Source organism: Clinocottus analis, unplaced genomic scaffold, assembly GCF_023055335.1.
Source record: "Clinocottus analis isolate CAN_PGR_092001 unplaced genomic scaffold, fCliAna1.0.p SCAF_7, whole genome shotgun sequence".
In the NCBI taxonomy this organism is placed as follows: Eukaryota; Metazoa; Chordata; class Actinopteri; order Perciformes; family Cottidae; genus Clinocottus; species Clinocottus analis.
Window position 1 is genome coordinate 22,143,995 of NW_027176229.1, and position 12,247 is coordinate 22,156,241.

The window sequence follows — 12,247 nt, forward strand, 5'->3', positions numbered from 1 at the left end:
AACATGTGCATTCTTCTGGGGCAGAGTAACACACATTAGACACAGATTCTCACATCCGGTTTAGCTCTAATTCTTCTCTATGATGACGCCACTAGAATAAGATTCCTCGCTGCGGGACTGCGGCGCATTCAAGGAAACTGGACCCCGAGAATAAAGGTCCTCTGCCAAAGTACACAAGCGTGTCTGCTGTTCACGATGCCCTGTGGAACAGCAGCCTTCTGCAGGACGTCATTTATTATTTCCAGAGAACACGATGTGAGCCGTGGCGCTGTGGCTCGGGGGTAACGGGCCTTTTCTGAGGCGGATCCGCCCAGAGAGTACCCCTGAGGTCCAGTTATTTATCCCTGCAGGAGAAGACACATTCCTCCTCCGTTGTCCTGCTCCATGGGAGACGGAGGCGGTGAACTCGCTAAACTCACTGGCATCTGATATGGATTTATATATGGATTTATATGCAACTCTGACCTGATAAAAGCAGGAGTGTTGCATGCTGCAAAATAAAACCAACAAGCTCTAACTGGAGCTGACGTTAGAGGACAAATTGTGCGTTGTTGGCAGGTGTGTTACATCTAAACGTCTACCTGCTGCAGGAGTTGCAGGTCCGGGCCCTTTAACAACAATCGGTGATGATGTAATGCTTAATTTCACAGCTGTCTCATGTAATAAAATGTTTTAAGTATTGCATCATCCCATACTTTTCCATTTAAAAAACGCATCCTTGCCAAGTGTTGGCCTCCTTCATGTCGTTCCCCCGACTGACCCCCTGAAGCCCCGTTACAGTGATGTGCAACAGACTGTGAAACGTCTGAACCTGGAACATAAGCAAGACCTTTTGAGAGAGAGAGAGAGAGAGAGAGAGAGAGAGAGAGAGAGAGAGAGAGAGGAGAGAGGGAGAGAGGGAGAGAGAGAGAGAGAGAGAGAGAGAGAGAGAGAGAGAGAGAGAGAGAGAGAGAGAGGGGGGGAGAGAGAGAGAGAGAGAAAGAGAGAGAGAGAGAGAGAGGGGGGAGAGAGAGAGAGAGAGAGAGAGAGAGAGAGAGAGAGAGAGAGAGAGAGAGAGAGAGAGAGAGAGGTCATGTTTAGCAACATGAGGTTTGTGACATTTCATCACAGTTGTTTCCCGGCATGGATCAGTTTCAGGTCAGCATATTTAGCTGCTTGGTGACCTTTATTTATTAATATATACATACATATATATATATATATATATATATATATATATATATATATATATATATATATATATATATATATATATATATACATATATATTAAAGCGCTAATATTTGTAACATTCTTAACGCCTATTAATATTCAGTATTTAGACTGTAATATTGTTCACTTTTTGTATTTATTTAACATATTTAATGTTTTTTATGGAACCTAAAATGTTTAAATACAATAAAATAGTATTATCTATGTTTTACTTTATTATATATATATATATATATATATATATATATATATATATATATATATATTCTTTTTTTGACAAATACTGAAGATGAATAGACATGCAGTTAATTAGAGCCATGTTTTCCAAATATATATGGAAAACATATATATATATATGTATATATATATATATATATATATATATATATATATATATATATATATATATATATATATATGTATAGTTATACAGTATATGAATAACTATGTTTTTTGCACATATATATGTATATTTAAATATTTATAGATGCAATTTCTGCAGCAGGTAGACGATCCAGATGCATATGTACACATATATCATTGTTGTTATTAATGTAATAAAAAGACCTCACGATAAGGCCCACAGAGAGTTAACTTTGCTTTGACGTAAAACTCCAGAAAAAAAAAGAGAAGTGAAGTCGCGTCAGTCGTGAATGACCCGACTGGATCACGTGACGTCTTCACGCACAACCTCCCTCCAAGAAGGTGCAGAGATATAATAATAATCCTGCGAAGGGGAAACACACTTTATTCCCTTCTGCAGAGCGTGCGCAGGGAGCCACGTGTCCGTGTGTGTGTGTGTGTGTGTGTGTGTGTGTGTGTGTGTGTGTGTGTGTGTGTGTGTGTGTGTGTGTGTGTGAGGGGGGTTGCTCTGTGAACTTTGTTCCACTAGTACATGGGCGTGTTTACTCTCTGCGCTCGAGTCCTCTTGACTTGTTCTTGCTCGAGGAGGAACGACATGGACCCGAGTCTGACAGGTACGGTGAAGCTGCTGCGGCTAAAACTAACCGGAAACACTCAAATGTGGTCGGACGGAGCCCGTCCTCCGGTCCTCCGGTCCTCCGGTCCTCCGGTCCTCCGGTCCTCCGGTCCTCCGGTCCTCCGGTCCTCCGGTCCTCCGGTCCTCCGGTCCTCCGGTCCTCCGGTCCCCCGGTCCCCGGTCCCCCGGTCCCGGTGCTCGAGTAGTTCGTTTAGTCTCGGCAGGAATGCACGTGAGAACCGGGGTCGTGTCGCGTCTCCCTTGTGCGCATGCGCAGGGGTTGACCTCGGCTTCACATCAGCGTTGTGTTTAGTCTGCTCCACTCCTCACCGGGCTGGAGGCTCTAACTTTCCATGTTGTACTTATTGTTTAGGTGATAATGCAACTATATATATATTTATATATCCATAGATATTAAAAACAACACAACTCCACCTCCTCCACACGCAGGGCCGCTCAGCTCCTGAGCCACTGGGCTGATCCTCCTCCGGCGCCACAGATGGAAGACTTCTGGCCCCTGGCCCTCTGGGCCCTGGAGATCTGGCTCTACCTCATCGTGGGCCTCATCATGGTCCCGGCCATGTTCGGCTTCTCGCTGGGCGTCTCCGAGACCTACATGACCGTGCTGGTGAAAACCTTGGAGGTGTTACTGCTTGTTTTTTGTGTTGTTGTTGTTGTTGTTTTGAACATGCAAGTCCTGCAGATCCACATGAACATGTGATTGTGTGTGTGTCCTCCTGTACTAGTGGGCCACTCTGAAGATACAGAAAGTATACGCAGAGGAGCGGGCGCTCCAGGCCTCTGCGTCTAATGGTGAGTCGAGATCTGAATGTGGAACAAAGTGCTGACGCGTCCTTTTTTTAATATTGTGAAACGTTGCGGGTTGAGAGGGTGACGCTGGTCTTTATTACAAGCCGGGACGGGCCTGTTGCAATCCTGTTGTGGAGATTTCAAAAGAGTTATTGATTTACCGTGATAGCCTTGTCTATAAATGCTAAATAATGACTTTATTCATGCAGCATTTTTGCGGGAACGCAGCTCCAAATGCATTCGTGTGTACTTTAAACATTCACTACACCTCAGACTACACCTGAGAACTGTCAGGAACGTCAGAACTTCACCTTGTTTCCTATATCACAAGACGCAATTACTTGCTCAACTCTTTATCAGCACACACACATATACAGCAGATGCCGTGTCAGCACAATGAGGCCTCTGCCAAGTCCAAAGAAGTCTATGAACCTAGATTTGTTTTTTTTTACCCAGCAAATTTCTAGTTTGTAAGTAAATTACCTCCAAATTTTTGCTCTTCAAAACAAAATTGCGCCCCAGAAAAAAATCACTCTAAAAAAAAGCCAAGGTTTTTTTTTTCTCGAGTTTTTTCATTTTTTTTTGAGATATTTTTTTTTCCGAGCAAATTTTAGTTTTAAGTTTTTTTAAATTAAAAAAAAAAATTTTTTTAGAGCAAATTTCGATTTTTTAGAGGAAATTTTGTTTTGTGAGAATTTCTTTTTGAGAGTTTTTTTTTCGAGAGAATTTTTTTTTTTCCAAGATTTTTTTTTTAACAAATTTTAGTTTTAAAAGCTTTTTTTTGAGAGCGTTATTTTTTTTGGTTTTTGGAGCGAATTTCTTTTTTTGAGAGGAAATTTAGTTTTGAGAGCATTTTTTTCGGGTCGGGGAACATTTTTTTTTAATTGAGAGCAAAGATTTGGAGATAATTTACTTACAAACTAGACATTTGCTGGGATAAAAAAGACACAAATCTCCCTTCATACAAGTCAGAGTTACACACATTTTGTAAATGTGGAAGAAGTGCTTCACTAACGCAGACGAGGACGCCAGAGTCTTTCCCCCCTCCAGGTTTTTTGGACTTTGCCTCTTGAGCGATCAGACGATACGTCGTCCGACACTTAGCTTAGCGTGCTAATCTGTTAACAGGCGGTATCTTATCGGGGATCTGAGTCCGCTTTGTCGCGCCAAGAGACTTGCGTTGCACATCCTCGAGAGAAACGCGGACTTTGATTTATTTTTTCTTCCGCTCCGTTTTCTCGGCCGCTATCTCGAGAGATACGGAGAGGCTGACTTGTGTTGCAGGCTCGTTTTAAGATAATGATTCTTATCAGATGATTGACTTTGTGTGTGTGTGTGTGTGTTTCTGTGTGTCTGTCAGGGTCAGGTCTCATCAAGAGAGAAGACGGCTCCATGGAGAAAGAGTTGGAGGAACTCAGACGCAGTCGCCCCAAACCGCCAGTAGGCGGTGACTTCACACTCAGTGACTCCTTCTATTTCACCCGCAGAGGGATTGAGAGCATCGTGGAGGATGAGGTACAGTTTTTTGTGTGTTTTTGCATGTAATCGGTGATAAGCGGCCCATGTGTTGAGCTAATCTGGGATTAAAATGTTCTAAATCCAGGTGACGCAGCGGTTCAGCTCGGAGGAGCTGGTGTCGTGGAACTTGCTGACTCGCACCAACGTGGACTTCCAGTACATCAGCCTGCGGCTGACGCTGCTCTACGGCGTCGGCATCCTCGTGAGATACTGCATCCTCGCCCCGCTCAGGTACGCACACAGACGGCCTGCAGGCCGCTATGGTGCGCCACGCTGCGCCACGCTGCGCCACGCTGCGCCACGCTGCGCCACGCTACGCCACGCTACGCCACGCTGTGACGCCTCCTACAGGCAGGAAGCGTGTCAAAGGTTGAGCCTCATGCAGGCGGACGAGGGGCTGAAACGCACTTCCTTTGTCTCTAAAAGATGCAGATGGATGGCTGTCCGGATATTATTGGTTGAAATCACTTGCTGTTATCTTACTAGCTTACTCGCTCACTAGCTCACTAGCTTACTATCTTACTGACTTACTGGCTTACTAGCTTACTAGCTTACTATCTTACTGACTTACTGGCTTACTGGCTTACTAGCTTACTAGCTTACTAGCTTACTGGCTTACTGGCTTACTAGCTTACTAGCTTACTAGCTTACTATCTTACTGACTTACTGGCTTACTAGCTCACTAGCTTACTATCTTACTATCTTACTGACTTACTGGCTTACTAGCTTACTAGCTCACTAGCTTACTATCTTACTGGCTTACTGGCTTACTAGCTCACTCGCTTACTGACTTACTGGCTTACTGGCTTACTAACTTACTGGCTTACTGGCTTACTAGCTTACTAGCTTACTGGCTTACTGGCTTACAAGTTTACTAGCTTACTATTTTACTCGCTTACTATCTTACTAGCTTACAAAAGCTTTAAAAAAATTCTCCTTGGGATTAATAAAGTACTTTTCTTTTTTTCATTCATTCATAGCTTACTATCTTACTAGCTTATTAGCTTACTAGCTTACTATCTCACTGGCTTACTAGCTTACTTGCTTTCGTCATACTTTATTTTACATGAAGAAGAAGAGATGATTGGATTTTAATTTAAAAAAATACAAAGACATTTTATTTTTCTGTACTTTCTTTTCACAATAACACCTGATTCCTGGTCTAAAAAGGCTCTGATACTTAGTCAAACTCAAGAAGTCCTCTACCTGTCTGATTTGTGTCTGGCCACTCTGTATTTTCTGATTTCTCTGTTTCCATTTTCTCCAGGATCACTCTGGTCTGCATTGGTCTCACCTGGCTGGTCATAGGGACATCGGCAGTGGGATTACTCCCAAACTGGAGGTGACCACGAACCCTCTAACTAACCCCACCGATAGAAGTTATATATCCATATCTCAACTTCAATAACATTGTGTGTGTGTGTGTGTGTGTGTGTGTGTGTGTTTGTGTGTGTTTAAGGATGAAGTCCTGGCTCAGCGAGTGGGTCCACGTGATGTGCTACCGCATCTGCGCTCGAGGACTCTCTGCCGCCATCCTCTACCACAACAGGTGAGCTAGCCCCGCCCCCTTCGGAACGGTCCCATCGGGAACGCCGTCGCCTGACGCGTCCGTCTCGCCTTCCTCCAGGGAAAACAAGCCCCAGAAGGGAGGCATCTGCGTCGCCAACCACACCAGCCCCATCGACATCGTGATCCTCTGCAACGACGGGTGCTACGCTATGGTACCAACGCCTTTTGTGTTCGCTTTGTTGGAAAGACTTTACGTCGATGGGTCGTTGTTGTTCTTCTTCTTCTGTGCCGCCATCTTAACTGTTTGACCGTGATCAGGTGGGGCAGGTCCACGGAGGCCTGATGGGCGTCCTCCAGAGGGCCATGGTGAGGTCGTGTCCTCACGTCTGGTTCGAGAGGTCAGAGATGAAAGATCGCCACCTCGTGAGCAAAAGGTTTGTTCTTCTTTTTTGTCTTTCTCTCCCAAACTCCAGGACTCTCTACCTCCCTCTCCGTCCTTGTTTGTCTGTCTCTCTGGAGCGACGTTTCGCTGCATCGTCTCTCTGTATCGTCTCTCCAGAGCGTCTCTCTAGAGCGTCTCTCTAGAGCGTCTCTCCGGAGCATCGTCTCTCCGGATCAGCGTCTCTCAGGAGCAGCGTCTCTCTGGAGCGTCTCTCCAGAGCGTCTCTTTGCAGCGTCTCTCTAGAGTGTCTCTCCGGAGCATCGTCTCTCTGTAGCATCGTCTCTCTGTAGCATCGTCTCTCTGGAGCGTCTCTCTGTAGCATCGTCTCTCTGTAGCATCATCTCTCTGTAGCATCGTCTCTCTGTAGCATCGTCTCTCTGTAGCATCGTCTCTCTGTAGCATCGTCTCTCTGTAGCATCGTCTCTCTGTAGCATCGTCTCTCTGTAGCATCGTCTCTCTGTAGCATCGTCTCTCTGTAGCATCGTCTCTCTGTAGCATCGTCTCTCTGTAGCATCGTCTCTCTGTAGCATCGTCTCTCTGTAGCATCGTCTCTCTGTAGCATCGTCTCTCTGTAGCATCGTCTCTCTGTAGCATCGTCTCTCTGTAGCATCGTCTCTCTAGAGTGTCTCTCCGGAGCATCGTCTCTCTGTAGCATCGTCTCTCTGTAGCATCGTCTCTCTGGAGCGTCTCTCTGTAGCATCGTCTCTCTGTAGCATCGTCTCTCTGTAGCATCGTCTCTCTGTAGCATCGTCTCTCTGTAGCATCGTCTCTCTGTAGCATCGTCTCTCTGTAGCATCGTCTCTCTGTAGCATCGTCTCTCTGTAGCATCGTCTCTCTGTAGCATCGTCTCTCTGTAGCATCGTCTCTCTGTAGCATCGTCTCTCTGTAGCATCGTCTCTCTGGAGCGTCTCTCCGGAGCGTCTCTCTGGAGCGTCTCTCTGGAGCGTCTCTCCGGAGCGGCGCCTCTCCGTGACTCACGCGGTTCAGGTTCCGGCGTCTCACCGTGTCGCCGCTCACACGTTTGATGTCGCTGTCAGCTGGTTTCCCGTTACTCTGCTTTGTGTCTCGTTCCAGGCTGACGGATCATGTGAACGACAAGACAAAGCTCCCCATCCTGATATTCCCAGAGGGTGAGAGTGAGCGGGAGGAGACGCACCTCATTACCTCACCGTGTGTGTGTGTGTGTGTGTGTGTGTGTGTCTTTGAAGAGTAGAAAGGTTGTCACCTTGTGCCCGGTGGCGGGAACGAACAGTTTGTTCTATTTTTTCATGTGTTTTTTGGACGGAGCTCACTTGTTTTTACTTCTTTTTGTCCCCTCGCTGTCCGCAGGAACCTGCATCAACAACACGTCCGTCATGATGTTCAAAAAGGGCAGTTTTGAAATCGGAGCGACGATATATCCCGTGGCCATTAAGGTACTCCGGCCCTCGTCTGCGTCCGCACGTTCAGAAGCACGCTTCCTCACTAATCCCTATTCATCCTCGCTCTCATTTTATTTATTCATTCATGTTTTAAATCTCAGTACGACCCGAAGTTCGGAGACGCGTTCTGGAACAGCTCCAAGTACAGCATGGTGAGCTACCTGCTGAGGATGATGACCAGCTGGGCGCTGGTCTGCAACGTCTGGTACCTGCCGGCCATGCACCAACAGGTGTGTACGAACACACACTCATGCATGCGTCCATCACGGTCCACTGATTGTTTGTTTGTTTGTTTGTTTGTTTGTTTGTGGTTCTGCAATGGCAGGCGGGGGAAGATGCGGTCCAGTTTGCCAACAGGGTGAAGTCTGCCATCGCTCACCAGGGAGGGCTGGTGGACCTGCAGTGGTAAGACTTCACCTGTTTCCTTTCTTCTTCTTCTTCTTCTTCTTCTTCTTCTTCTTCTTCTTCTTCTTCTTCTTCTTCTTCTTCTTCTTCCAGCATACGGAGGTCAGACCGGTCCAGGTTAGAACTTAAAGGGACACTTCACCCACCAAAATAAAACATTTTCCTCCTGACCTCCTCACGATGTCGGCCGTAAGGATGTCTGACACTTTAATAAGTCGGATAATTCATGTGAAATGAGTCATAATAACATCCACGAGCGATCCTTTTTAAGTGATGATCAACAATCAATCATAAAAATAAATAAAAACACAACTTTTTTACATTATCTTTTGTTTAATTTCATTTTTTGCTTGATTTTTTTCTTCCTCGCATGCGCTAACACGTGTTTCCTCCTGCAGGGATGGAGGCCTGAAGAGGGCGAAGGTGAAGGAGTCGTTCAAGGAGCAGCAGCAGAAGCAGTACAGCAGCATGGTGGTGGGAGACGAGAGCAGCAGCAGCGACTGAGACGCCTGAGGAGGACACAGCGCCCCCTGCTGGTTGTGTCTTCTCTCGCTGCCAAGTGGACTTAAAAAAAAACCCCAGTGTGAAACCTCAGGTACAGAAAGGAGAGGGCTGAAGGAGGGGAGGAGTCTCATGGATTCGCAGAAACGTGCAATATTGAACTTCTTCACGAGGAGCTGACTAAATGCTGCTGAAGAAACCGGAGCCGCTCGGAAAAACTGGGTTCCCCGAACGCCTCACGGGGGCAGTTAGTTTGTGTTTACAACATGCAGAGAAAAACCCCTGGAGTATTTTGCTGTTTTTTCTTCTTCTTCTTTTCTAACGTGACATCATTTCATGCAGATGCTGAGAGAATCAGGATTTTAGCATTCAAATATTCTTTCTTTTTTTAACGCTTTAGACCTTGCAGTGTTGTACTGCAACACAACAACGCTGATCAGCACCCACATGACAGTTTCCCCTGTTTGAACAATCTTTTCTTGTTGGATTTAACACTGATCACACTTTATTTTTCAGGGCTCAGGTTATGTTCTTCAAAAAAAAAAGGAGCTTCTTGTACAGCTTTTTCTTTCCTTCTCTGTTTGGGAAAGTCTTTCCACAGAACTGTTAAAACCCGACACAGACGCGTGAGACACCGGGGTCTGGCGCTTAAGTAACACACGAGAAAACGCTGAGTGTGCGACATGGTTCATTAAACGTCGCGGCCCTCAAAGGACGACGCACAGCCGAGACTTCTTGGATCTGTCTCCACTGAGCGGCTCTCCTGAAGTGTGATCCTCCCTGCTGCCGCCTTCCTGCCGGTTCCCCTTGTCGGCTCCTAGCAGCAAAGTAAAGAGGGATTCAAACCCTCATATATATATATGTGTATATATAAAAATCCAAATGTCCTTGTCCTCACCTTCACTCCACTCGTCTCTCAGCTCCGTCTTCTCCTTGCCGTCCTGCGTAACAAAACAAACGCCACTTCAATGTCCCGCCGCGCGTCACGGCCCTCTGACCCCAACGTGACGGCGGCGGCGCTGCTCACCTGCGACGGGTCGCTTTTGCTTTTCTTCCTCCTCTGGAGTTCTTTGTACCTGCGAACCGGCCAAAAGAATATTTATGAGCCTGATGATGGCCTCTGCTGTGTGTGTGTGTGTGTGTGTGTGTGTGTGTGTGTGTGTGTGTGTGTGTGTGTGTGTGTGTGTGTGTGTGTGTGTGTGTGTGTGTGTACCCAGTTGTGTTTTTAATGATCACTCTTTGCAATAAACGTCAATGAAGCGGCTCTGTGGTAAATCCTTCTGTGCTGTTAAACCTGTTAAACTGTGGAAGCAGTTTGTCTCCAGACCTCCTTTCTCCTGTGTTTGAGTGTTTGTCTCCTGCGTTTGAGTCGTCATAGGAACCCCAAATTAATTCCAATGCTTGTGTTTATTGTATGTTTTTGTTCAGCAAAGTCTTGGGGAAAAAATGTATATTTGCAACAAACAAAAAAATCACTTTTAAAAGATATTTTGATGGTAACTATGAACATCCAGCGTGATATGAGCCAGATTCTCTAAAAAGGCCTCGTGGAGCGTCAATAAGACACCTTTATGGAAAGATTAGCACCTAAAGAATCAGAATCGGCAACAAAAATCACAATAAAACAAAGCGGTGGCCTGTTAGGAAGGAGTTAAACTAAGATTAAACTAGTTTTCCTCACACATATGCAGGATTTAGGGGGACGTATTGACAGAAATTAAATATTGTATGCATGCAAAATGATTTTTTTATCAGTGTGTAATCACCTGACACTGAGAATGTGTTGCGTTGCTGCACACACATCTCTATGGTGATGATGTAAACTCATCATTCTAATCCAATGGAAACCTAAAATCTCGTTTCCTCCACACCTGCATCCTCCTCTATGTTGCATGCCTCGTGTTGACGTCCCTCTTATGGGCTGTCCTGTGAGGGGGCGCTAGATTTTTTTTTTTTTTTTTTTTGAAAAGGTAACACAACCCCAGCGTCCAACCCACCGTTGCAGATAGGAGTCGTAGTACTTGGTGTTGGTCCTGGTCCGGAACTCCGCTCCCTTCTTCTCCGCCCGGCCTGCAGCTCCAGACGCGACGGGCATCTCTGCAAGAAGCGCGCAGGTTTCTGTGAAAGCCCAAAAAAGGGGAAAGTAGCTGCAGCTCGTGCTGGACGTGCAGCTCGCCTCGCAGTGTGTGTGTGTGTGTGTGTGTGTGTGTGTGTGTGTGTGTGTGTGTGTTTTTTTCCTCTTGGTGCCGTTGTTGTTGACCGGGAGTGTGTTGTTTGTATCCGTGGCAACAGTGTGGGTCCAGAGAATGGATCAGCAGTCATGACGTGACGGGACTGCAGGCGTCTGGGTGACGTCGCTTCAATGGCAAATATTACAGCTCCTGTGCGCCGTTATGAGCAGCAAACTTCTTCTTTCAGGGCTCATATAGTCATGGAAATGTAGTTATAAGTTATAGAAATGGGGTCAAAAGTCATGAAAATGTGGTTAAAAGTCATGAAAATTGGATTAAAAGTCATGAAAATGTGGTTAAAAGTCATGGAAATTTGGTTATAAGTTATAAAAATGTGGTTAAAAGTCATAAAAATGTGGTTAAAAGTCAAGGAAATGTCGTTAAAAGTCATAAAAATGTGGTTAAAAGTCATGGATATTTGGTTAAAAGTTATGAAAATGTGGTTAAAAACCATAAAAATGTGGTTAAAAGTCAAGGAAATATGGTTAAAAGTTATGGAAATTTGGTTAAAAGTCATAAAAATGTGGTTAAAAGTCATGAAAATGTGGTTAAAAGCCATAAAAATGTGGTTAAAAGTCATGGAAATTTGGTTATAAGTTATAAAAATGTGGTTAAAAGTCATGAAAATGTGGTTAAAAGTCATGAAAATGTGGTTAAAAGTCATAAAAATGTGGTTAAAAGTCTTGGAAATTTGGTTTTAAGTTGTAAAAATGTGGTTAAAAGTCATTGATATTTGGTTAAAAGTCATGAAAATGTGGTTAAAAGTCAAAATGTGGTTAAAAGTCATAGAAATGTGGTTAAAAATGATGGAAATTTGGTTATAAGATATAAAAAATGTGGTTAAAAGTCATGGAAATGTGTTTAAAGTCATGACACCTTTTAATTTAATGTAACTGTGTGTAGATATGTTTCTGACTCCAGTTCCATATTTGATATATTTGATGTTGCAACGTTAATCTTATTGTGTTTCATCATCTGTAATCAACAAAGACGCCTTTGAGGAGCATTTTATTCTCAGCAGACAAACAAATGAGACCGTTTCTGAGCGTCAGCATTCGTAACCTCTAACGCAGCTCAAATGAATCAGATATTCCAGCATCGCTCCATCGATCCTCCGAGCTTCAGAGCCATCACCGTCCCGTCTCGAAGGAACCGGCGCCCTGCAGGGTCTCGTTGACCCCGCGTGACCCCTCGCGACCCCTCGCGACCCCGGCCCTCG

The 12,247-nt window shown here is 45.0% G+C and overlaps 1 protein-coding gene across 2 annotated transcripts; it reads left to right on the plus strand.

Moving 5' to 3' along the window:
- Positions 1–2,100: 2,100 nt before the first annotated feature.
- Positions 2,101–10,055, plus strand: agpat9l (1-acylglycerol-3-phosphate O-acyltransferase 9, like). 2 transcript variants are annotated; one of them, XM_068604835.1, is made up of 14 exons: positions 2,101–2,189; positions 2,642–2,834; positions 2,938–3,004; positions 4,362–4,516; positions 4,605–4,750; positions 5,787–5,861; positions 5,979–6,068; positions 6,147–6,240; positions 6,347–6,462; positions 7,545–7,600; positions 7,800–7,885; positions 7,993–8,121; positions 8,217–8,296; positions 8,695–10,055. In XM_068604835.1, the coding sequence occupies exons 2-14, from the start codon at positions 2,691–2,693 to the stop codon at positions 8,798–8,800; spliced, it is 1,344 nt and encodes a 447-aa protein (XP_068460936.1). In that variant the 5' UTR covers positions 2,101–2,189; positions 2,642–2,690; the 3' UTR covers positions 8,801–10,055. The 2 variants fall into 2 exon arrangements, with proteins under 2 accessions (XP_068460936.1, XP_068460938.1); XM_068604837.1 differs by having other exon boundaries at positions 7,993–8,043.
- Positions 10,056–12,247: the final 2,192 nt, after the last annotated feature.

Coding starts and splice junctions, on each gene's coding strand:
- agpat9l (XM_068604835.1), top strand. CDS start 2,691: ATGGAAGACTTCTGGCCCCTGGCCCTCTGGGCCCTGGAGATCTGGCTC. Junction 7,601..7,799: donor CATCCTGATATTCCCAGAGG/GTGAGAGTGAGC, acceptor CGCTGTCCGCAG/GAACCTGCATCAACAACACG. Junction 8,122..8,216: donor TGCCGGCCATGCACCAACAG/GTGTGTACGAAC, acceptor CTGCAATGGCAG/GCGGGGGAAGATGCGGTCCA.